The sequence below is a fragment of the Nuphar pumila genome, chromosome 15 (assembly GCF_984573655.1).
Source record: "Nuphar pumila chromosome 15, dmNupPumi1.hap1.1, whole genome shotgun sequence".
NCBI classification, from domain to species: Eukaryota; Viridiplantae; Streptophyta; class Magnoliopsida; order Nymphaeales; family Nymphaeaceae; genus Nuphar; species Nuphar pumila.
The window spans coordinates 21,541,042-21,568,738 of NC_143263.1; the positions used below are offsets into that span (position 1 = coordinate 21,541,042).

Here is a 27,697-nt window from a genome sequence, read left to right on the forward strand (position 1 = left end):
CTGCATATGCCCAAAACACTTTAGGTACTTCTCCACCAAACAGAAGAGCTCTAGCTGTTTCCAAGATATGCATATTCTTTCTCTCAGCTGCACCATTTTGCTCAGGAGTGTAAGGACAAGACTTTTGGTGAACCATCATCTTTCTTGCAAAAACCTTTCATACACATAACTAATGTATTCACCACGAGAGTCAGTACGTAGAGTTTTAATTTTAGCTGCAAATTGATTCTCAACCATGGCACAAAATCTTTTTAAGATTAAAAAAAAAATCACTTCTATTTTTTATAAAGTATATCCAAGTAAACCATGTACAATCATCTATAAAAATCACAAAATATTATGATCCTCCTTTTAACACAACAGGAGGATGCATGTACCAAATCAAAATGACTTTCTGATTCCCTATCACTAGACTTGAATGGTAGAGCATGACTCTTAGCCAATCTACAACTCACACAGTCTTTAACATGATTTGACACAACTAGCTTAGATTTTCCAAAACTTCCTAAGGACGCTAAACTTTTCAACCTAAAGCTGAAAATATGCCCCAGTCGTTGGTGCCACAAAACAGACTCATCCAAAATTGAAGCTTCATATCCGGTTCTAACTTCCTTCTGCTTCCTCGTATCAGTCCAATCCAAGTAGTAAAGATCTTTCCTATGGATAATCCCAATCTTCTTCCCTGACATTTGATCCTCCATAACACAACCAACAGAGAAAATGACATTATAGTTAAGTTTGGTAATTTGACCCACAAAGATAAGATGGAACATGATAAACTTAAGAAATATTAAACTTACTACCCGGATAGGAATTACAAGTAATTGAACCTACTTTGGAAACAAACATAGAAGAATCATATGCAATGCAAAAAATACCACTGCAGGGACGACAATTAGCTAAGACAGACTCATGAGGTGTCATATGGCATGAAGCCCCATAGTCTATTAGCCAATAAAAAGGACCTGTGATACCTGGGAACACAGTACGAGAGGATAAGGCAGGGGTAGCAGAAGAAGACACTGAATAGAGCTAAGGTCACCTCTTCCTCTAAGTCCCATCTCCCCTCATCCTCCAGTCCTACCACCTCCTCTTCCCCCCATTCTACCACCCATCTGCCTGAATACAACCATGACATTATCGCCATACAAGAAATATCCAAGAGACTTTATCTTAGTCTCCTCTGCAATTAACTGAGCAATAACTTGGGTTATGGATGGTAAGTGAGAACAATGTAAGATGGCACTCGTCCCATCAAATTCTGGAACTTTGTTTGTCTCCCTATGCTCATCAAGAATCCCCAAACAAGTTTGACATGAAATGCAAGACACATATTTTGTATATTTCTTACATTTCTTCTGCACCTACATTAGTGTAAGAGCATCCCAGATTCTCTGCATCTCTGAATAGAATTCTTCAATTGACTTACTTCCTTGGCACATATTTCTTAATTCTTAAGTGAGTTGATAATGTCTTGCCCAGTTCTTTTGCCTATAGACTTGTCTGAGATCTGTATAAAGCTTATTTTACTTCATGAAATTTGGAAATGTTCATAGCAATCCTTGGTTCTACGGACCAAAGAATCCAAGCTTTGACTCGTGCATTGTTTATGACCCATTCTTCAATAGATTTAGCAAAACCTTCGTCAGAAGCTTTAGGTTTTGTTTTTGAATCATTCAGATAGCTTCCCAATCCTTTTTCAACCACCACTGCATCTAAAAAATCAGCCTAATATGCATAGTTTGTCCCATTTAACTTGACCGGGATGATTTGAATCCCTTCCTTCTCCATGATACCTCCCACAATAAATATTACAAAAAATAGAGTACCAAACAAGCACTTATTAGACAGTCAACAATACTGTAAAAAATATGCACATAACCAGCCAAAACCCAATAGCTACGAATAAACAAGTCATAAAAAAATAACTCAGTCCAAATGAGTGCCTCGAAGCATAATACATATGCTATTTGGACTGAACCAAACCAAACTGTAACGTCCCAAAATTTTTAACCTTAATTATAGTTCAAATATTGAAATTTTGAGACCATTTTTTTTTTGATAAGTATAGGTAAATCAGATCTTATAATGCGAAAACGATTTTTAAAAATGGTTAAGACTTTGGGCGCGGTTACACTAAAGATAACAATCAAATCAAAATATACGGGATATACACATTTCAAACCACGTACAATATAAGACTGAAATATGAAGAGTTTTAATTTTATTTCAAATCAGAGTATGAAAAAATACTTTAGTCTCTACATGATCAAGTACTTAAAACGAAAAAATCATGAATACCAAGATCGCAAGGTAAGAGTAGACCCTCGAGGATGCAACTCAACCAGCCCTTCGCTCCAACTACTCATCATACTTTACCTGCATTACCTGTTCCCCATAAAACGGGGTCAGACTCGCTAAAGTCTGGTAAAGCAACCAAAACTCAAACTTAAAGAAAGCATATCAAACATTTAAAGGTAAAGATATATTATTCATCCATCGTCAAGTGATAGACAAGGGAACGTCCTATGAGTCATTCATTTCAAGCATTCAAACATAAAACATTTAAAAGCATTTCATAACTTAATATTCTATTCAACCTTAACTCACGTAATAAAGCATAATCTATATGCATTCATGTCATACAAGTCATCGCATATATATATATATATATATATATATATATATATATATATATATATATATATATATATATATATATGCATCTAAGAGATTCAGATCATTGCATCATTTTCATATGCATTCATAATTCTTATAAACAATAAGTCAAATCACATTTGACCATTCCAACGTAAAACACACGCACATACCTTATAAGTAATTTAGTTAGATATTCATGATACACATCAATCATGATACATATGTGATACATTTACTCAGACAATCATAATGCAATCATTTGCAATGAAACTATGTAGGCGTGACTTATCATTCACCTAATAAGTCAAAACTAGTCATTTGTAGGCGTGATGCGTCATTCACCTATACGCTAATATAAGCGTCACAATCATAACCTCATATCAAGATCTAAAATCAATAAGGATCTGATTATCATATTTGAGTTCAATATATAATCATGCTATAATAGAAAAGCCAAATCTATAGATTCATAACTGGCTATCTCAATCAAGTCAGAAGATCATCACAATTGTAACACCCCAAATTTCAAACTTGCGAACCTTTTCAGAAAAACAGGCAAGAGACTAGAAATATCTCTTTCCTTCAGAGTTTGTTTATGAAATCAGCGAAAGATTTTACTTTTGTTAAATCAGAAGGCAAGCTGACAACTTTGGGCACGTTAGCTAAAAGAACCAAAACTCACAAAATTCTGGTATCCTAAGAAAAATCCGCTACAAACCCCAAGCGTCCAGGACACGAGCTAAGACCAGGAAGAAGAAGTCTTGAAGCCATCTTGCAATCGCGCCATCGCCCGTAGTGTACCTAATCATCATCTGTATCCATAGAATGAGTTAGTTTCACAAAAAATTAGTAGGTGCACAAGAGAGACTACAAGAAACTGAATTAAGTACATTTAATTCAGTATGTTGAGCAGTTTAAAGCAGATATGCAGTTAAACAGGTAAGCAGTATAAACGGTAAGTAAGCAGTGCAAATGCGTAAGTAATGCAAGCGAGTAAGTAAGCAGTGCAAGCGAGTAAGTAGTTCAAAGCAAGAAAGCACTGCAACTGACAAACGCAGCATACGATCCATTTGATCGTAAGCAGTGAACTATCACACAACAAGCTTGTTCTCATTCCTAGAACGGGGTCTCTGCATTGAATCAGTATCATGACATCGTTTGTCGCTCTCACTACTTCTAACAAACGCTTTGTCCTGATACTTCTTCAAATCACTTGATATCTGCATCTAAAATCATGAGCTAGGGAATCCCTAACTCAAAATTCACAAAACTAACCTGACAGTACCAGCCGACACCTCCAAGGATGATGTCAGCATAGTCTTGACGCAACCTCAGAATTGAGCCCTCCTCTTCTCACAAATGCCTTCAATCTCTTCTGATACCATGTTAATAATATGAGAAATAAGAGAAAAGTGGTTAGGGTTAGAGGAGAGATAACAAAGAAGGGAGAGAACAAAGCTTCTCTATAGATATCATGAAATGAGAGTACACCTCTCTAAGAAGGTAGATCCCGTTTAGTACAGCATAAAAGTAAACAGAATAAAATGACTAGTATGCCCCCTTCTTTATAGGGTATATACATACTAACTTATACAAGACTACTTTACATAAAACTATGCTACTCTATATTACATAGACTTTCAATACAAACTAGTCATGAACAAAGGACTAGAAGAACTGGAAAGGGAAGATGATGATGGCTGAGCTCCACTGAGCACATATAAATCTCTACAGCTTTTGTCCTTAACAAACATTCGTTTTGTGTGAAGATCCTTCATAGAAACTGAAGATGGAGATAATGTTACATAAGAATTTGTTTGGGCGTATAACTGAGAAACAAAAAGGAGATTATGTTATAGCATATTCAGATGCAGCCAAAAGAATATGGAGGTATGTTAAAGGCGCTATTATATATGGCCTGCTTTATAGGATTTTTTTCAAAGGCTGACCTGCAGATCTTTCTTAAGTAATAGCATATTCAGATGCAAATTGGGAGGGGGACTCTTCTACCTGGAGTTCAGGGACAGATTATGTAGTCTTTCTTGGGGATCATTTGGTTTCATGGCCCATCAGAAAACAGAGAACAGTTGCTCACTCAAGCACAACAGGAAAATAGAGTTGTGGCAATTGTAATTGCCAAGATATTATGGATTCGTCATCTTCTTACAGCTCTTTATCAAATGACTGGGTGTTCCTTATTATTTTGTGATAATAGAAGTGTTGTTGCGATAGCCACTAATCTAGTTCAGCATGGAAAAATGAAACAGGTTGAATTAGATCAACATTTTGTAAGAGAGGTGGAGAACATACAGATACAACCCTTATTTGTTGGAGGAGAAAATCAAGTAGCAGATTTATTTACTAAACTACTGACATCAGCAAGACATTGGTTATTAAAGTGCAAACTGTCCATGATTATAACACACCCATGTACAGTTTGAGGGGGTGTCATGTTATGTTTCTTACAGTTTAGGCCTGCAATAACTCCAACATTCTTTGTGTCTTGGTGCTGAGAGTTTCTATAGTTGGTATGACTTGTAATGAATGCACTATTAACAATGCGGCCAAGGTATGCTGCAGAAATTTAATGCGCCTTTCATAAAGACCAGCAACATAATCTCCTAACTGGGTATTTGTTTCTCTTCGCATGTGTTTTGAGGGAACAAAGCTGTCCTGATGGTCATGAAAGTGAGTATGCTTCATGGCTTTGATGGTAGTGGTAGCTGTGATGGTAAGGGCAGCTTGGACTTTTTTTCACTTTGGTGGGATGGTTATGGCTGCTTGCATGCTAACAGGATGTACATTCTATACCTGATTTTTGTATCATTACACATAATAATTTGTGCTCAAGATCTTTTTGTTTTGTTTTTTTGTACCGGAAACAACTTATCTGCCACCAATTGGTGATGGCATTAGAGTTCTTTGATCCTTCCTTTTCCTTTTAGAATTCTTGGTAGGTAAGCTATGATGAAAATGCTTCTAGTAATAAAAACTTGTAGTTATTATCACATTTACTAATCCCTATGAAGTTGACTCCTTGGCATCGTTCATCCAGGGCTGGCTTTTCTCGTCACAATCCTCTTTCTGGCAGCCACCACAAATGAAAGTATGTTACTGTTTTACTAAAACCAAATTTGTTTAGTTTTTGATGTCGAATGCATGCATAACTCTAGTTTCAGGTGCTTTCTCCTATTGAAGTATGTTTCATATTGATTGCTCTATTGTGTACAAAGATATCCATTCTACTCAAACTAACTCATCCACCCATTACCTTCATTCCAAGTGTCATGTAATTTTGCAAAATGTGCACCTTCTCAGAGTAATCCAGTATTTATTGTACTGAATGGTATCACTGAGATAATTTCCATATTACAACATTTAATTGCGTTTTGGGAGGTTCCTTGAGAATAAAAATGTATTTTGTGAAAAGGAAACATACTATATCATTTTACCTAATGCACGTGCACACATGTGAGAATTAAAAACGCTTGAGGCAGTAGCAAGGCAGTGTAGTGATCTTGAGGCAAGGTGTGGGCCTCAAGGTAGTTCACAGCATAAGACAATAGGCTAGCCTGACCTAGCTCGGAGTCATTTACGATGGTTCTTATTGTACCCAGGTCTGAGGTAGGGCCCATGGTCCACCTGTTGGCACATTGGTTCATGTGGGCAGGCCTGAGCCGACCTGACTTGGACCCCTAATTAGGAAAAATAAAAGGGAAAAAAGAGGAAGACATATAAGGAGGTGAAGAAGAAGACAGTTATGAAGATGATCTGGAGGATGAAGAACGCAAAGAAGAGCAGGAAAAAACTTGCTGGCCATCGGTCACTGATTGCTGCTTATTGCTGCAGGTAGCCCAAAGGTGGAACAGAAACCTGGTCAGTTAATGGAGTCTATGAAAAGAAACCTCAATGCAAATCTTATTTAATAAATAAAAAAGTTGATGGGTCACTAAGCCCCGATCACTTGTGGGCTGACCAAGTCTGACCCATTAATAAATGCTCCAAGTTTGCTCCTAGGTATGATGGTCTAAAATGTAGAATCAGACCTGTTCCAAGGTGTGCTGTCAGCTTGATCCATTGGGCTGCGGGACCTGATGCCTGCCACTGTCATGAACCAATGTAATGCTACAATGAGCCACTTATGGGCTAGAACACAATCTTGAGAGATGACCACTAATGGGTCAAACACAAATAGAATCTCCAAATGAGCCACTTAAGGGCTGAAACACATGAAAAATCTATATTAAAATAGGGAGAATCCCTTAGAAGTTTTCATACATTGTTTGGGGGTTTTGCCCCATATATACATACACGCAAAGAGGAGGCCCAAAGGAGCCGTTGGAACCTACCCAACAGCTAGAAATGTAGCCGTTGGGTAGGGTCCAATGGCTCTATTAGGAAATTCCCAATAAGCCCTTGAGGCTGGGAATATTTACAATAAATAAAAAATAAAAAGGAAAAATAGAAAAAGATAAAAATATACTTATTGATTAAAAAGACCAAAATGCTCCTATGATATGTATGTACAGAAATACATATATATATATATATATATATTTATATGTATATATATATACATATGTTTACATTAACACTCCCCCTCAAACGTATGATGGGATCATCGAAAGTTTGTCCAACAAGAAATGAAACCTTGGGGAAGGCAAGGCTTTTATGAAAAAGTCGGCAGGTTGATATTTTGAGGTCACATATGACAGCGAAATAGTCTTCTTTAGGAATTCGTTTCTAACATAATGACAGTCAATCTTAATGTGTTTAGTGCAACCATGAAAAATATGATTTCCAGTAATGTAGATGACACTCTTATTGTCACAACATAATCGTGATGGCTCTGTCACAGTCACTCCCATGTCCTTGAGAAGACGCATCAACCATACAATTTATGTTGTAATAGTTGCCATTGCCCGATACTCGGCTTCTGTAGATGATAGAAAAACTTTTTGTTGCTTTTAACACTTCAATGACACCAAATAATCTCTTACAAAAACATATAAACCATTAGTTGAACATTTATCATTGGGGTCTCTCCCCCAATCAGAATCAGAGTATGCAATCAAACAAAGAGGACAAGAAGAGGATATAAATAATCCTTTAGAAGTGATTTTTTTTAGATATCTGATAATGTGTATAACAACACTCATATGCACAGTGGTAGGAGAATGAAATTGACTGGCCATGTGAACTGCATGTGATATGTCTGGTTTGTTTATAATCAAGTATGTCAATGCTTCAATCATTTGTCGATATAGAGTGAGATCATCTAATGGAGTTCCATCATCAATTTTTATCTTCGAGTTTATTACTTCTGGTGTATCCACTCTTTTGTCATCAGTGATTCCAAATTTGTTAATGATTTCATATGCAAATTTGGATTGAGATAACAAGTATCCCCTAGGGGAGTATGTAACCTCAATCCCTAAGAAAAACTTGAGAAAATCAAGGTCAATCATTTCAAAATTTTGTTATGATCATATCATCAACATAAAGTAGAAAGATAACAATACCTGCAGTGGAATTCTTTACAAATAAAGCAGTGTCAGTAGAACATGAAATATATCCAAGTTTAACTGTAACGACCCCAGCTGACCCTCGAAAAATAGGGAATTTTTTTCGAAACAATTGCGGAAAACCTCTCAAGGATTTGGGGTACATCACAAATTTAATATAGCCAATCCAAAAACCATTTCATTCATTGAATCAAATAGAAAAAATAATAAATCAAACTTTATTAATTAAATCAATAAGTCAAATAGTTCAAAAATATAAACTTGACTCTATCACATCTCGCACACATGTCAGAATCCAAACACGAAGCCACAAGTCTCGAGTCCTCCAGCCAGCCAGTCCTACGCATCACTGAGCCCCTGTGCCTGAAAAAAGTTTTAGAAAACGGGTAAGAACCGAAGTCCTCGTATGAATTTTTCTAAAAGTCCAACAGTAAAGGAAATATTATAAATTAACTCATGCATAAATTTAGGAGGAAATCACAATCAATAACTTACCACAATTAACTTACCATTCAAGTATTCAATAAATATCGTGCCAATTCAAATATGCAGAAATGCATGAAACTAATAATGAATAGGAAAATATGCATGAATAACTTTTTAATTTATTTATCAGAGTTGCTTTTGCATGCATAACCCTATTAAATGCACATAAATTTAATTTTCACTTTTCCTTAAACCCACGGCTATTAAAAAAGGGCACAATTCCTGAGGTTCAAGTTAGTTCTTAGTTATAGCTTAAAACACAATTTGTACTTTAATTACTAGGTTCTACACTTGTTCCATTATCAATATCAGGAATCCTCACCTTTCATCGGAACATTAGGAATCCTCACATAATGCCGAGACATCAATGGAAATCCTCAACTATTGACGTCACTTGGTATACTAACTACAATTGAGTCAACAATACCAACCCCATGCAGAGTGCCTGAAAGCTTCTTAAAACTGTGGCCAGGAACGTGAACCTCACATCGGGTTTTGGGGACAAAATTGCACGCAGAGTTTTAGTATCCTTACGGTCACCCATGACCGTTCTCAAAGATTCTCATATTCTAGAAGGGACATCAAGGAAAAGCATAATTACACTTTTGGTCTCTTTTACCATTTAAATCAATTTCAAGTTTTTTACACAAGAACCGTTTTGCAAATTCACATGCAATAACCATTTCGGGCCCTGACTCTCATAAATTAATAATATAATTGATTTTGGAAAAACCAATAATTTTCATAAATCATTTTGCATTGCAAAAACAATTTAGTAGTACAAAAGCAACACATGCGCCTGGCCTATATAGGCCCACGGTGGTTCACATTTAGCCATGCATATACACATGCAGATAGAAAGCTTGCATACCACATTATTCATGATCAAATTTATGCATATGATCAACAAATATGCAAACAATCTACACAAGATCAGATTTATGCGTATGATCAGAGTCATGCATATGATCACAGTCATGCAAAAATCTAATTAAAATCAAATTCATGCATATGATATGCAAACTGATCTATTTAGGATCTGTTTTATGTATCTAATCGGATGACCAAAATTCAGCAGGCAGAAAAATATATATATTCCTATCAGATTCATGTACATGACCCCAGCTGACTGCAAATGTTTACACAATCAACTTCTTATACATGAATCGACTAACTGAAGAATATAAAAGCATGCTTCTTGTACATGATTAACTTTAAGTACATGAATCGGCAAAACAAAAATACACATAGGTGCTTATCAAATTCATGTATATGATCAACTTTATGTACATGAATCAACTAAATCGAAAAATATATGTACTCGTCAGATTGATGTACATGATCAGTTTCATGTATATGAATCTGCTAAGGGAAGCTATGTGAGTACTGATCAGATTCATGTACGTAATCAGCTTCATGTACATGAATCAGCTAAATCGAAAATATAAAGTGTGCTGATCAGATTCATGTACATGATGAGCTTTATGTACATAAATCGGCTATCAGCAAAATAAAGTGTTGATCAGATTCATGTACATGATCAACTTCATGTACATGAATCGGCTAAGTAAAAAATATACAAGTGCTGATCAGATTCATGTACATGATTAGCTGACTGCAGATTCACATGTTTGCAATGAAATTCTTGTACATGATCAACTTTATGTACATGAATCGACTGACATGAAGATTCAACAATATACATATATGTTCTGATCAGATTCAACTGTCAGACATATATATATTCTGATTAGGTTCACATATATGATTAGCTGCACATGATCAGCTAGCTGGAATATAACATATGCATGATCATATTTGAATAAAGAAATCGGTAAACTGATATATTTGTATATCAGATTCACAATATGGATCGGCTAACATATATGTTAGATTCATGAGATGAATCGGTTGACATATATATACATATTTCAGATTCAATAACATGATCTGGAATATATATATATATATATATATATATATATATATATATATATATATATATATATGAATTGGCTGACTTATAAATAAGCATATAAATTCAGGTTCCAAACATGGTCGATAGCCTGATAAAAAAATTGATGCATGTACATATATGATTCAAACTCATGAAATGGACAGGCTGGAATTAAATACATATAGCTATGTAATTCATGCTCATGAAATCAGCAGACTGAAAGAATTGATTATGTCATGTACATGCAGATGAAATCAGCAGACTAAAAGAAAAATGTGTTCCAGATGCATGAACATGAAATTGGTAGCCTGAAAAGAAATACCTATTCTTTGAAAACGGAAGAACTGAAATACCTATATATATTTCAGATGCATGAGCATGAAATCGGCAGAATTGAAATATATATATATATATATACATATATATATATATATATATATTAGATTTCTCTTTTTTCTTCTATCAACCTATACTCGAATCGATTCATACTAATCCCTTTCCCGTGTGGATTAAGAGATAATGTAACGACCCCAACTCATACCCTTTAAAAATGCAGAAATTTTCTTTTTTTAAATCAATTTGCGGAAATATTCCCAGAGACCCGGGGCCTTTACAATTCCACTCCCAATTGGATAACCAATTACACCACAAAAGCTCTTACATTTATCATCCATACCAAATCAAGCTTTTATTAAATAATAAGTGATAAGTCCCGAGACAATTGCATAAATGAAATTTAGAGTGCATAGACAATTAAATATAAAAGAAAAATAATAAAGAAGAATGAGCCATGCTGTGTAAAACCTGGTAAAAAAAAAACAAAAAAAAATGTTTGGATCCGGGCTAGATTCGACCCGGATGATAAGTCGGCTGCGTGCTTATAAAAGCATGCAACGACAAAGGGGGGAGGTCTCTCGAAACCCCCTTCCCCTCTGCTCTCTGGTTCTCACTCTCGACCGACGCTCTCTCTCCCGTCTCTGTCCCGTGTGCGGCAGGATGTCGGTGATCGAAGCCGCCAGTGGCCTCTGAGTTTCGGCGACCTCCTTGCACCCTCAATGCTGGAGTTTCCGATCTCGCCTCTCTTTCTCCTTCCTCACCGTCTCCCGTCGCTCCTGTTCTTCGAGCAGTCGCCACCGACCAAAGCCACCGGCCATCCCTCCGAGCACCACCTTCTCCTTCGTCTCCGCTACCATCGACCGCCTCCTCTCTCTCTCCCTTCTTCTTCTCATTGTTCGGTCGACAGGGGGGCGAAGCCCCCTGTCGTCGTCTCTTGTCGTCAGAGGGACTCTCTCCCCTGCCTCTTGTCTTGTTCGACCGACAGGGGGGCGGAGCCCCCTGTCGTCATCTCTTGTTGGCAGGGGGACTCCCCCCTCCCCCTTGCCTCTTTTGTTTGTTTGGCCGACAGGTGGGTGGAGCCCTTTGTCATCGTCTCCTGTTGGTAGGAGGACTCTGAAAAAGTACGGTTAATTATATTTTTGGGTTTGGACATTACACCAGACCCGTGCCCATGTTGTGTATAGTATACATTATATTCTAGGTCTGGATATTATACCAGACCTGGACCCATATTGTATAACCAAACACTATTAATACATGTTTTAGGTCACGATTTCATTATTGAAATCATGACAGTCGCAACCCTCATTCTCTTTGCTTTCTCTTTCTCACAGGGCAGATTCTCAAGAGAAATCTCACATGGTATCAGAGCGGAGATCCACCTAGGGTTCGAAGGGGCTTCCAAGAAAGGTACGACCAAAACCAGAGATTTGAGGTTTCAGTTTCTTACTTCTCTCGTCTTCTTCACTTTCGTTTCTCCAAAAAAAAAGGGTTCGACCAGACTCGTGTGTCTCTTTTCTGGTGGATTCACGTCTCACGTGAAGTCCAATACCATCATGTCTAACGTGAATCCCTTAAGTATCAAAAAAAAATTCACGTGACTCTCTTGTTTCACGTGAATCCCCAAAGTTGATCCCCTCGGTCTGATCGTCTGATATTGGAAATATATTCAAATATTTTCCAATATTCGATTCTTCCCCTTCTCCTGTTATATCCAGATCTGATCGTGCCTTTGCACCAGATCTGGATCACTTCCCTTCTGCACATTCTTCTTCTTCGTCTGGGGGCATTTTTCCTTTTTTTTTTGACAGAAGTTTTCAATCTGATCCTATTTCTATCCAGCATCTTCATCTTCAGTCTGTTTCTCCCCGGTGACACAACTGACATTCACATAGCAATTGTCTGCCCACATCATATTCATCTATGTTTTGTCTAAAACACAATCAGTTTAATATTAAAAAAAAAACTTTGTTCAGTGTGTGGATCATTCTTATTGCTTCAATCTCAAACCTAGGAAAGGAAAAGTCTGACCTGCTTCCTTTTTGAATTGACAGTCTTCGATCGACTGTTTCTTAAGGTTGCTCAGTCGTAAATAAAAAAAAAAGTAACCAGCACCCTTCTCGGGCAATAGACTGAGCACCTAAGTTTTTCTTCTCTCCATTTCTTTCATGGATTCTCATTTTTCTCAATCGAGTCTTTCTTCAAGTTTTCTCAATCAGCTTGTTTTCGAAAAGTTAACCACCTCAAACTTCTTGATTTGGAAAAGACAAATCATTCCTTTTATAAGGAGCCAAGGTCTCTTAGGTCACCTGGATGGAACCACTCCAGTCCCGCTAGAATTTGTTACGAGAGAAGAAAAATATGATAAAGGTGCAAATTCAATTGTGTATGTCAAAAATGCAGAATATCTCAATTGGGAAAGGAAAGACCAATCAATAGTTGCATACATCACATCTAACTTGCACTATCTTCCTTCATCCAAGCCTCAAACTATGATTTTTCTAGCTCTGATACCATCTTTGATTGTCTGCAATATGAAGGAAACACAAGCACATACACTAGAAGGGAGGGCAAAACTCTACATTGTCTTACTGATTGAAGAAGATATAAATAAGAGAGTAACCTTTTTATTGGGCTTACATTACAAAGACTAAAATGCCTCTAAGAAAGATAAGAACAAAAAACAATAAAAAATAAAAGCTATGTACGAAAGAATACATAACAAATATAAAAATATCGATTATGTGCCCAAGTCACTAACTATTTTCACAGAAGCTAGTAACTTACACAAGCAATGGCCGAGCCTATTGGTGTCAAATTACTGTTGGTTTTTAGACTAAATATGAATCAGTGAATCACAATGCAAAATCTTTCCTACTGGCTATAGGGATATCATTTTGATGAGTGGTGATTTCTGTCATTTTAACTTTATTATTTTAATATGAAGCAATTATTTCTATAACTTGGATCTTGATGATTGATATAATAGGTACTCTTCCTAACAAACAGTGTATTATCTTTTGTAGGCGCTGCTTCATTCTGTTCCATTTGGGAAGATGATTGTACTTGATTTATTTGCGGATGTCAAACCCATATGGATCCATTCTTCTCAATTTTATGGCACACCTTATATATGGTGAAATTATATAATTCTACTTTGTTTATATGTGATAGCTCTTGCACTTAATTTGGGTCTATTTCTGCCATTTTTTCTTAGTTGCTAATTAATCAGTATTAGCTTAAATTAGTTTCCATTCTCCATTGCTTTGCAACTTGCAGAAATTCTATTTAATAACTTTTTCTTGTATGGAAAAAAATATCAGGTGTATGTTGCACAACTTTGGTGGAAACATTGAAATGTACGGCTCATTGGATACAATTGTGTCAGGCCCAGTAGATGCCCGTCTTAGTCAAAATTCAACCATGGTGTGTCATGAAATATATCTTTACTGAGTACATCTGTTTCTGAATATATGGAATTACAGAATCAATTAAATATTTGTTGTTTCTGTTGAATCTTTCTTCTTTTTTTTTGACAGTATGATGATATAGACATTGTAACAGGTCGTAGTTTGTTAGCCTAGAACACTAGAAGTGGAAAAGAAATATAACATTTTCAAATTGATCTGGTCTTCAGATTTTACTGAGGTGCTTGCTTGAGCTTGGCAAGTAGGATCAATGGGTCAAGCTCAAGGTGCCAGCCTCAGCTCTTTGATGTACTATTCCTAAATCATTGTGTGTATGTGCATGCACAATCACAAATAACACACCACAAGATTTGTGCATTTACATACATACATTGTTTAGAGAGAGAGAGAGAGAGGTTCATATGGTGCTAATTTTTCATTTTTTTCATTTTCTTTGATTTTTCTTAAGATTTGACCTTACATATGGTCTATAATGCTTCTTTAGTAGGAATTGGCTTTTGCATTGTTGGACCACAATGCATGACCAGACTTTGGAAAGGTTTCAAAAATCAATGGCCCCCACAGTTTTATTATATTTTCAAGACTCAAAAATCCATATTTCTCATTGAAAAACATGATCCCAGGACCAATCTAGCAAATGGACCATGCTGAACACATCTGTGGGGTCCAATTTGCAAAACTTACCTTGAACATAAAAAATTAGCACTGTGCACTGAATGGGCATTGGGAGGAACCATTTACTCCATATATACATATATACATACAAGGATAATATTAGCTACATGACTATACCTTACCCTCTAGTACAAACAGCTCATTTCTTTCCATTTTCATAATCTTTTTGTGGATGAAGCATTTTGGATATGATCTGTAATTTTTAGTTAGTAAGGGCTTCAAATTTCAGCGTTCCACTTTGTGTCAAAAGTTTACTATTTACAACCATTTTTTTACGTTGAAACCACACAATCTAAAGTGCATATCCTAGTAAACGGACCATGTTGAACACATCTATGGGGTCAAATTGATCAAATGAAGCTTGCACCTATGAGTTTCAGCTAGGGAGTATGGTACTCTAAACTGTAACCAATATTTTTTTAAATTGACCATGATGAACACATCTGTGGGGTCAAAGTAATGAAGTTTGTGCCTATGATTTTCTGCTAAAGAGTATTTTACTCTAGAGTGTAACTGTCCGTGTCTTTTAAAAAATAAATAAATAATGTTTTGGATCCAGGTTGGATCCGATCGGATCCAACCCGGATCTAAGTCGCAGCCCCCTCCCATAGTCTATTTAAACCCCCCACTATAATATTGTGTGCTTTTACACTAAGCTAAATTCTGGCTTTTTGAAAATTTGGCTAAACATTGTAGAAACATTGGTAAAATACTCGATATTAGGTGGCGTCAATTGAATCTAGGTTCAGCCCAGGTCTCATTGACAAGACCTAAACGAGCCAATTGAAATGTGATAAAAACTTTTATTTTTGACCTTTAAAATAAAGCAAAATTCGAGTTAAATTCAGGCAAAAATTGGAGGCGAAATTCAAGTTCTATATCATTTGATGCGCCTCCAAATTCTGAATTCAACGATACTTTATTTTTCTGAATTCGAGCTACAGTTGACCCAAAAAACGCATTTTAAAAAAAGGCCTCCAATGAGATCGAGTTTGGATTGGATCTGATGTAACGACCCCAACTCCTACTTTTGAAAAATGCGGAATTTTTTTTTTTTCTAAGAGTTACGGAAAACTTCCCAGTGACCTGGGGTCCCTACAGTTCCAATTTCAGTTGGATAACCACACACCACAAACGAAGTTGCAATTATCATCCATATCAACCAACTAAAACTCTTTTATTAATGAGTAATAAAATTTCAAAGACAAAGTTTCCTTCAAATGAAAGTAAAGTAACAATTGCAGAATTTAAAGGAACTGAAAGACAAAAGAAAGAGCCACAATATCCTCTACTGAAGCTGACACGTCCAAGTATAACTCATCCATCCCCAGATGCATGTCCAACTTCACTGTTTACCATTTCCTGTGAAAAACCAACAAAGTAGGGTGTCAGAACCGAAATTTTGAGCACAGCTACTTCTAAAGAAACCAGATGAGAGAAAGAACATGGATAAGATTTCATGCAGTGATTTGAGTGAGCGCAAATATAAAATTTTCAACATCTAAATTTTCATAACTACCAATGATTTCATTTACTCACCAATCAATAACAGTAAACAGTGTCATATATCAACAACTAAATAACCAACCTTTCAGCATGATTTCACAAAGTAAAACGTATGCAACCACCAAATGATGTCATGATATCAAGAATGATTCAAACATGCATGATCTAATGCATAACAGAAAAATGCATGATTATGTGCAATGCATGATTTCTTCTGTTATCTTTTATTTAAGTTTCATCTTTCCATATGCATGCCCTATTAGATGCACACATCTTTAAGTTCCTCTTTTTAATTACCGTGGCCCGCGGATACACCAAACGGGTACAAACCCCGAGGTCAAGTAGGTTCCCAGGGTAGCTTAACACACAATTTGTATTTTATTTCTGGGTTCCAACTTAGCCCTCGACCGATATCAGGAAACAACACCATCCATCGGAACATTAGACCTCCACATCTAATGTCGGGGACACAAGGGACACCCCACGCCCACAAGTGTCACTTCCTTGGTACCATAAACTCACAGCTGTGACTAAGACACCACTCCCGGGTAAAGTGGCGGGCTCTCCCTAAAACCGTGGCCAGGAGAAGAACCTCAATATCGGGTTCAGGGGCAACAACGCACACGGAGTTTTTGTATCCTCACAGTCTCCCCAAGACCGGATATCTAAGATTCTCATACTCCAGATGAGATATCCCAGAATGTAAATTACACTGTTCTTATTCATTATATTTTTAATTAAGTCAATTTCTTTAAGTTTGCAACACCATATGCAAAAGTAAAGTGAAAACCCCGCATCCTCCCTTGCAGGGACCCATTCGGGACTTCAGCCCGTATAAACCATTAGAACAGTGCAGTAATGTGCCAAACCATCTTATGTGGTTTAAGTGATGTATTTAAAACTTATGTGAAAGCAAACCGAACCCACGGCTCTCCAGGCCGATGATGGTCCAACCAGGCCATCAATGCATCACATCACAAAACAAAAGTAGTGTTTTATTTATAACACTAAGCCAAAGTGCCAAAAGCATATATATTCGTGCAAATATAAACCCAAACATATGCATGTCATAATTCATTCATGTGCATTTTCAATATGTGTGTGTTACCTACATCACATATTTAACCAAATTCATGGTTTCTTTAAGTGTGTGAGTGTACATGTACCAATTCACACAATAATCATGCGTACAGGTTCAAGAAGAATTATTAATAACTGAATCATGCTCACACTCATGAGTACCATAATCATAACAGTCAAATGAAAACAAAACCTCCACGACAAGTGTTTCCATGCAATCCAATACCCAAGCCTTGAAATAACACATGGACTCTAGACAGAAATATAATGTCCAGCTAGAGACCTACAAGCAAGATACATTCCATATGTATAATTTCAGTTTCATGTATCCATCCTCCCTAAACAGTGTAACCTGAGCACTATGATACACAACTGAAAATTTTCAGGTTATGTTGCAATGATACCACGCTACATCTTACCAACTTTGAGCTTAACCCCACTCAAGAACCAGCATGAGTTACTTTAGAACAACTCAATTTACTTCAATTCATCAAATTGCACATTCTCAACCCAAAACTCAATTCAACATAAACTTTCAGAACACAGACTGATGAAACTCAATCATGTTCATAGAACATAACATGACTAAACCAAAATTTAACATAAACCAGGATATTCAACTGACCCATTAATGATTACTAACAAGTATAACTAGTTAGTCATGCTTCATTTTATTCATTTTATGCCAATAGATTGCCTAACAGAAACATACTAATGAACCCATTCACGATTTCGTTAATGAATAACCTGAAATATCAGTGTGAATAACCAATGTTTCTGTAAATGGATAACTTAGAACACATTACTGAAACCGTCGAACTTTCAATAAGAACTTGCAACAAACAACAATTCAGTGAACTAATGATACAAATATGTACTGTTTACATGATATGCCGAGTATGGATGGGGGACTGTACAAAAGAGTGGAGGTCGGCTATGTGTATCTACTAATTTTGTTCTTCTATTTGGCGCATCGCAGTATGATAATGGCAAGACAAAAATTGAAATAGATTTCTGAGGCTTGATGCCCCAAATGGAAACAGCAAGAGCAGAAGCCAAACAAATGTACAGACTTCAAACATGAGCAAAAATTAGGGTGGCTCATTAACTTGCACAGAAAATTTCTTTCTTTCTAAAGGAATGGATCGGGCCATAGAGTTTTCATTTAAAGTCCCAATTAGCAAACAATCAGTTTTTTTTTTTTCTTCTTTTTTTTTTTTCTTTTTTTTTTTTATACGAGTCACAGGCCAGCACCCAGCCGACTGGGTCGGCTGGGCCTGCTATGGGCCGGCCCACCAGATGTAGAGTATCCAACCGACTGGGTCGGCTGGGACCCTGCTAACACAGCACCCAACCGACTAGGTCGGCTCGGCCTGTCGCCTCCTACCAATGCACTAGTGGCCTGCAACATGAAACAACATTTTTTTTTTTTTTTAAAAAGAAAAACCAAACACAATCCACAAATCATCAATTTCTGCAAACCTGAATTTATACTACATCGAAATTAAGTGCATTGATCAAAACTTCTAAACATAAAATCCATAAGCACATCCTGGAGAACTCAGGAACTCAAAAGTCTGAAATCATTAATTGAAAAACTGAAAACCCCCAAATCCACTGATTTGGGGTTTCGGATAACCCGCACCCCTCATCAGGAAAGATCCCCAACCCCCAAATCACAGATTTGGGGTTTTAGGTTTAGGGTTAATATAAACCCCAAGTCCTACCCTCAAATCCCCACGTGGAATCGAACCCATGTTCGATTCCTCACCTGATTCCAAGGAGCACCGTACCTATTTCGCTGGTTTTCCGGCGATCGGAGGCTGGAGACGTGCAGGCACGGTCGGCTGGTGTCGCTCCACGCTGCTGCCGTGAAGAAAGGTGCTTGCTGGAGCTGTGGTGGCTGTCGCAACTTCCCGGCGATCTTCTACCTTCGGTGCGCGCACGCAGGCAGGGAGAGAGGCGAGGGAGAGAGAAGGACTGAGCGAAAAGGGAGAGGCGAGTGGAGAGGGCTTCCTCTCCACCTCCTTTTATCGACCCGGACTCCCCCTCCTCTGCCGAGATGGGCGCGGGGTCGTTACGCTCTGCGTAACCCCCTGCGCCCCCCTTTTGCTTTCTGCTAGGGTTTTATCGGGCAACCCTTATCGGGTTGCCCTTTTCATTTAACAGGGTTGAAGAATATGGGGTGGGGCTCGGGTCCGAACCCGAGACCCGCAGCCCGGCCCCAAGTCAAAATGGATCCACAAGTGGATCCAAATGGATCCACTGTGGATCCTCAGATAAATAAAAAAAAAACTTAAAAATTTTATTCATTTTAAATCTCGCATTTTATATAAAACCTTAACCCCCACCAAAATGGATCCGCAAGTTGGATCCAAGTGGATCCAACTGTGGATCCTCGAATCCGCTTAATATATATATATATATATATATATATATATATATATAGGTATATTTCTAATTTATTACTAATTATTTTAGTATAACGCAAACATTTAAGCGTAAATACCCCTTTATGGGTCCTAGATCCGAAATATGGATTTAGGCCCAATTTGAATTAATTTGAAATATTTTCAAATAAGAAATCTCGGGTTTTACATCTGATCTGTATGATCGAAGTTAATATGGATCTGGACCCAGTCAAAGACTCATATTAATTAGCATTTGGTCCAGTTCTAGATGCATATGGATATTGGATTCAGATCTAGATCCAATATCCAGGTGCATCAAAATTAAAGCTTTAAATTCAGTATAAAGGTTTAATTTAAGAAAATTTAAAGCTAAAAAGACTCCCAGGGATAAGGCACCCTCTGAAATTTTGTAGATATTTATTAATTAATAATTAATAATTAATTAATAATTAATTAAATTAATATTAAAAGTTATTAAATTCCGAATTTCAGTTAATATAGTAGTTACCAAATGGTGGGGTCTCTAGAAGAGCCCAATTTGGTTGGGTAAACAAAAAAGTAAGTAATTGGATAGTGGAAGGAGTTTGAAAAGTCAACATAAAGAAATAATGAAAGCGGATGTTAGAGATAGAGTTATACATTAGAAGAACTCTATCTCATAGTCAAATATGTGAGAATCTCGAGAAGGATGTCACTCTGTCTCTAGAAGACCAAAAAAAAATAAAAAAAAATATATAAAAGGGTCTAACTCGCCCCTCTCTAGATTTCGTTTGCGAGAGAGAGAGAGAGAGAGAGAGAGAGAGAGAGAGAGAGAGAGAGAGAGAAGAAGGAAAAATAAAGAAAAGAAAGAAAGAGAAAAAAAAGTGTGAAAAGGAAAAGAGGAAGGAAAGAAGGAAGAGGGCTTCCTTCTGTTCCGATCATTCGACGTTATTTTTCCGTCTTTTTCCATCTCCGATCGAAGGTACAAGTTCTTCTATCGATTTGAACTGGGAGATATATCCTAGATTAAGTTTAGTACGGGTGCCTTGACGCAGGGTCAGGTACTCCTTGTAGGCCTTCTCAGCGTGGTTTGATGGCATAAACTTGGACTGCATCAATCTCTGCATCTCTTCCCATGTCTGCACACGCTCTTGCTCCTGTCGTTCCCTCGACCTTTGTAGCTCAACCCACCATGTTTGCGTTAGGCCCCTCAATCGAGTGGACGCTAGAGAGACACAGCGGTGCTCAGCCACAAAGTGGTAATCGAAGAAAAACTGCACGGCATAGGTTCAGTCGAAGAACTGCTCGACGTCGAATCGTCCCGCAAACTCTGGAAGGTCCAACTTCACCTCGTAGGTGGAGGGGTGCTCTGGCGCTCTTTGCTGACGAGGTTCTACCATTCCTGCAGGGTACTCATTCCAGAAGGCTTCATCATCCATCATGGCAGCGTCATCTTCGTCACGATACTGCTCGACTAGAGGCTGGTGTTGGCGAACTCCCATGACGTGTGGTCGGCGCTCAGGCCGCACCGGTCCCTACTGAATTTGCATCGCAGTTGCTGGAAACTGCCTCGGTCTGGCCCGCTCGCTAGTGGGAACCATCTGCGGCTGACGTTGAGGCACCGGTATGACAGGAGGGCCTACTAAAGGTGGGAGGGCTGCTCGGTTTATGGGTTCTGGGTTGGTGGGAATGGGGTAATGTAGGTTTGTGTTATGGGTCAGGTTAGGATAGGGGTAATGTGTCAGGTATGGTACCGAGTTCTGGATCGGGGACGGGTTAACGGATTGGGTCTGGTATAGATATTGGGTCTGACTGGTGTAGTACTGGGATGATTCACCCCATTGGATCTGGATCGGGTCAAGACCTAAGCTAATCGTCGGACCCAATATGAGATAGGTAGGATCATGGATCGAGTTGTGGTGGGAAAATGTCTGGTTAGAACTCGATCCTTGATCCATAACAGGATGGGTCTGGTTTTGACCCGGCTCAAATTGGAACTGGAGCTCCGTCCGGGTCCGCTATAAGTGTTGGTTGGTATTGGATCTAAACTCGGGTTCAAAACTAGTTGGTTGGATCTGGTTCAGAGCAACCCGCGAACCGGACCCAACTAGGTAGGTCGGGTAATGGGGTTCGAGGCTCGGACCCGCTCCCTGGGACCCAAAGGATGGTCCCCGAGATCTGGGTTTGGGCCCCCCTACCAATGGCTCGGGTTCGGCCCAATCCAGATGGGTCCACCTATTCCCGCTCGCTGGTGTGCTGTAACAGAGCCCCCATGCGCAGGCTTAGGAAGGAAGGGGAGGTCCTTCCCAGGTCGGGCTAACGAGCCCACGCCTGCTGCAGGGCCCAGCGTGAGGCTGGGGTCCTGCAGGCCGGGCTCGGCCTGCGACACAGCCACCGTGGCTCGAGGCTAAGTCTGTAGCGCACCCGAGTTAACGGGGGGGCTCCCATCGTGACCCCTTGGTTTGGCTGGAAGGTACCGGCTGTTTGATTCACAACCGCTACTGAGTTCGGGTAGAGAGAAGGTACCATGTGCGAAAAGGTGGCGCGGCTAGGATGAGGAGACGTCGGCTGGACTGATTCAGCTACTATTGCATCCACCTGACTGGCTGCACCGTCATCCATCTCCGCTCCTGTCTTTTGCATTGACGTCGCGCGCAACTCCACCGACGACTCAAGGACGACGATCCGACCTTTGATCCCATCCAAATGTTTTGACATGTCGGCTACGTCCTTGCTTACACGTAGCAGATTTTCCTAGATCTTCGTCATCATATCGATCATCCGCATCATGGGGTCTTCGTTGATGGTACCCGAACCCTCACGCTCCTTCCCGCTCGTAGGATTGTCCCTTGCTTGCGCCATACCGTCGACCAAGGAGGAGGGGTTGTGCTTCGATACCACTTTGATGCAGCGTGGAAATCGAGGTTCTGATCTTCGAGGATGCCAGCGTCCAAAGCTTTAGCAACACCACACGCCCAAACGTGTGGTACGATTTCGATGTAAAGAAGCAATGTAACAGGAGGGGAATCAATCAATCGATTCACCCCAAATGTTTATTGAAATCAGAAATAATGCATTACACGAAGCAACAACGAAAGAAAAGACATTGGGAAATAAAGGAAAGAATTAAAAAAAAGGAAGGAAATGGAAAACTCAAATGCTGCTGGCTGACGTGCAGGGAAACACAGAGGGGAAATTCTCGTAAACCGTGTTGTCCCTGCATAACCCTAATGTTAGTTTTAATAGCACTGCTGCCTCCCTTTGTTCGCCGGGAATAGGTACGCAGGGGTACCTTATCCCTGCATCTCGGTACCGTGATCAGGGTCGGATCCATTACTTGGGTTTGATCATCGATCCCATCGTGCGGGTCCGGTCCCATGCCTGGGTCATGTTGTATGGATCCGGGTCGGTCCTGCTCTGCATCACAGCCCTACCTTTTTGTGTTTGAGGGTGGTCCTAGGTGGGAAGCTTTTTCTGAGCAAGAGCAACTTTTTCCAGTTTAATCTTTCCTTTTTTTATTCCACAGAAGGTAATCAATTAACCTGTAATAAATACCAAGACCTTGCAATATTTGATTGATGACGATTTATTAATTCTATTACTATAAGGGTTCTCAAGGAATTCATTAGAGGAATGATTCCAAGCAATACAATCTGTTCTTGCTTATTTCTACTGGTTAGTCATCTTCTATAAGCCAATATCCTTTCACACACCTCCAAGAAGGATTCTACCTACGCAGGTATCTATAACCCCAGCACACACTCTAGAGTTTACACTAACTCGTTGTCATGGCTGAGGGTTGATTCTCTTGGCTACTGCCAGCCCATATCTCAGCCATTATGCCAAAAACTGCTACCAATCAGTTCTAACTGTCTTAACATACCAAGAACAACATTTTCAATGCATTCAGCCCTAGTTTATATCCCTCAATGCATTCAGCCTTAGTATATATACACACACACACACACATATATATATATATATATATATATATATATATATATATATATATATATATATATATATATATATATATTATCAGATTCTAACAAATTCTTTTTTATAGGTTGGTGTTGGTTCATGCATGGAAGGAATTGAGCAAAATCCTGTTGTGTATGAATTAATGTCTGAAATGGCCTTTCGTAGCGAAAAGGTCCATCTACAGGTAACATCAAAGTCCGTTGGTTATCTTAATAGGAATTCATTTGGATGAGCTCCTTCTTACATTGATAAAATTCGAATTTGGTATACCTTAAAGGAGAACGGGGTGCATCTATTGTTGAAATTCATAGATAATTAGAAGCTGTAATTGTGGATATTATAGAGCACTTATCCAAGATGCAAATGTTTTGTTCCCTTTAATGATACATTGCATTAGATTGCAGGAGCTGTTAGTAGTTACTGGAAAAAAGTATGTGATATGTATATCACTTTCTTCAGTTCCATTCTCTCTCTCTCTCTCTCTCTCTATATATATATATATATATATATGTATATATATATATATATATGTATATATATATATATATGTATATATATATATATATATATATATATATATATTGTCACATGGATGTGCTTATCTCCTATAGGATACAGTAGGGATGTCATCAGATTGGATCAGGGTTGACCTTAATCTGCCCATAGATATAAAGTAGTCAGATTCAGTTTGGATATTTGTGTGGTCAGATGTGACCCATATCTGGTCATAAAATACCAAATCACTCATTTGCTTGGTCTGCAAAATATGCTTGTCTATTTGTCTCTGTAACCAAATATATTGATATAGCGATTTTTGTTTTACGATTTTATTACATTGTTAACAAGTACAAGTTACCACAATCATTGACTGGTCTTGTTGTTGTCATCCATTTAACTCCTGTTCAATCTCACCATTCTCACCTTTTAACTTAAGTACATGCAATTTTGTCAGATCATATAACCTAATGTAGCTTGGCTTGGCATCAGAGCAATGATATTCTGGGCAACGCAAATCCAGATCCATATCTGATTGGGTTAGAAAACATACTCCCAATCCCTGTATCTTTTTTAACCACATCTTCCTTTTCCTATCCATATCTAAACATAAGGATTGTAGTCAGTCAGATACCTGACATCATATCCAACACATTGCAAAGTTCTCTGTGATTTTATCTGAAAGAATTTGCGACAGATTCATCTACTTCAAGAAATTGAATTTCTCAAGAGATTTAGCACTTTTTTTGTTTCCTCAGAAAAGAGTTAAAAATTCTAAGAAATTGAGAAGATAATAGATAGCATGTGACTGATGCCTTAATTTATCTAAATTCTTTCCTTCTGTTTGAATTTTCATGACTTCATGGAAAGATTCTGAGACTGACTTATGGTCTTTGTTTTTTATGTATAGTTTAAATTGTGTTCCTTTTTCCATGTGCATTTGAGTCTATCCATGGTTGGTGCTTCAGTTGAAATGCAAAAAGTAAAACATGCTTGCGGGCACAAGGATTCTGAGATTAAGCTTTTAGTTTTACACTTCATTTTGTGTTTCATGTAATATATAATTTCTTGACTAAAAAACTAATCCTGTGAAACCTAAGTGCATTATATTTGTACATCAGTTCCTATATGTATTTTCTGTAATGCATGCTAATTCCTTCTGATATGTAAATGTCTTTTTAGCATTTCATGAGCACCGTGTATGCAACTGTCAACATTTTCCTTTCTAGAGATATACTGATCTTTTTTATTTCTTCTGCTCTTCAAGCAATGGGTGAAATCATACAGCCATCGGCGTTATGGTAAACATGTTGGGCAACTTGAATCTGCATGGGACATTCTTTATCACACCATATACAATTGTACGGATGGAATAGCTGTAAGTCCATGGACAGCTCTGTTTTCTTTCTTGTAATGGGTGTTTCAACAGTAAAGATTTATGTAAAATAAAACCTCTGCTTATTAAATCAAATCAGCAAGCTTAGTTTTATGCTTAAAAACTTAACATGCAAAGTGATCATTCTAATTCATTTTGTTCAGTAAAAGTTTGCATGCATCTATTAAAATTTGATTAATTCATATGACCATATCAAACCTGAACTAGAAAAAGATACACATCAACTTGTATATGTGCCTCTTTCATCACAGCTTATTGCTATTGATTGATGATCCCTATAGGATGCAGACATCATGTAAAACCCAAAAAATATATATATTTGGACCCGGGCCGGATCCGGATCCGACCCGGATCCATCAGGTGTTAGTCTGCTGCGTGCTTATAAAAGCACGCAGCGGCAAGGGGGGGGGGAGGGGGGAGGTTTCTCGAAACCTCCTTCCCCTCTGTTCTCCCGTTTTCTCTCTCTCTCTGCACCCTCGCCACCGCCTCTCGCTCTCTCGTATCTCTCTCGGTACCCGACCCCCTCTCCCACTCTCCTTGCGTTTGATGAGCAGCGGCCTCCGACGACCTTCCCTCTAGCAACCCTCCAGGTACGTGCCACCTCCTCCTTTCCTTCGTTCGTTTTTCTCTCCCTCACCTCTCTGTTGCGCAGGGAGGGGGCTGAGCCGCCTCCCTGCTACCCTAAATCGCAGGGGAGGGGCAGTGCCTCCTCCCTGAGACTCCTTTTAGCGAGGGAGGGGCCGAGCCCCTCCCTGTGCCGTATTTTGAAAGTGAGAGGCCAAGCCTCCTCACGGTGGCCTTTGTTTGCAGGGGAGGGGTTGAGCCCCTCCCTGCACCCTTGTAGGCAAGGAAGGGAGGGGTCGAGCCCTCCCTGTGCTCCCTACGGCCAAGAGAGGGGTCGAACCCCCTCCCTGCACCACCTTTAGCAGGGGAGGGGCCCAGCCTCCTCCCTGCTCCCTTTGATGGCGGGGGAGGGGTCGATCCCCCTCCCTGCTCTCTGCACCCTCCAGCGACAGGGAAGGGGCATAGCCCCCCTCCCTGTACCCCTTGTATGCAAGGGAGGGGCTGAGCCCCTTCCCTGCGTATCCTTTGGCAGGGATGGGGCCAAGCCCCTCCCTGTGCACTCGTTTTGCACGGGAGGGGCCGAGCCCCCTCCCTGTGCCTTCTTCTAGTAGGTAGGGGCATCGCCTCTACCTCCACTAACTTTGGCAGGCAGGGGTCCCCCTTTGTGATCGACGGGCAGGGGCCTCGCCCTTGCCTCCTTGCTCCTTCGGCAGGCAGGGGTGAAGCCCCCAGCCTCCCTTGTTTTTGTTAGGCAGGGGCGTTACCCCTGCCTCTCTTCCACCTTGTCAGGCAGGGGCACAACCCCTGCCTACTCTCGCTTTCGAAAGGCAGCGACGCAACTCTTGCCTTTGTCCAATTTTTCAGAAGGCAGGGGCTGCCCCCTGCCTCTGTATGAACCATCGTTAGGCAGAAGTACAACCCCCATGCCTCCCCGGTTTTCACGTTCAACAAGTTTGCAGGGGCACAAAGCCCTTGCCTCTGCTTCTTTCACGTCAGGACAGCGGCAACGCCCCTGACCTTTCTACCTTTCTGATTGAGATAGCACGTTGACATCTCGTTTTTGCTACTCGTACGAGCGACCCGAGCCGTCAATCGCTCACACCCGTAGACGCTAGCAATCTTGCAACTCCCCATGGTAGGGAAAGATTGCACAGAGGACTTGGACAATAGAATTGAGTTCAATTAACTAAAAAGGATAATTAAATATATATATATAT

General features: G+C 39.1%; 1 protein-coding gene across 3 annotated transcripts in view; it reads left to right on the plus strand.

The window, feature by feature from the left end:
* The window catches only part of CYL1 (alpha-N-acetylglucosaminidase family / NAGLU family), a 256,762-nt gene that overhangs the window by 170,054 nt on the left and 59,011 nt on the right, over positions 1 to 27,697 (plus strand). For 2 of the 3 annotated variants that reach the window (XM_089988290.1, XM_089988292.1), the window contains exons 11-15: positions 5,717 to 5,767; positions 13,992 to 14,101; positions 14,289 to 14,391; positions 24,111 to 24,209; positions 25,788 to 25,898. In XM_089988290.1, coding sequence (XP_089844416.1) covers positions 5,717 to 5,767; positions 13,992 to 14,101; positions 14,289 to 14,391; positions 24,111 to 24,209; positions 25,788 to 25,898 — 474 coding nt within the window. The remainder of the gene's footprint in view (positions 1 to 5,716; positions 5,768 to 13,991; positions 14,102 to 14,288; positions 14,392 to 24,110; positions 24,210 to 25,787; positions 25,899 to 27,697) is intronic. The other variant, XM_089988291.1, reaches the window with a different exon arrangement.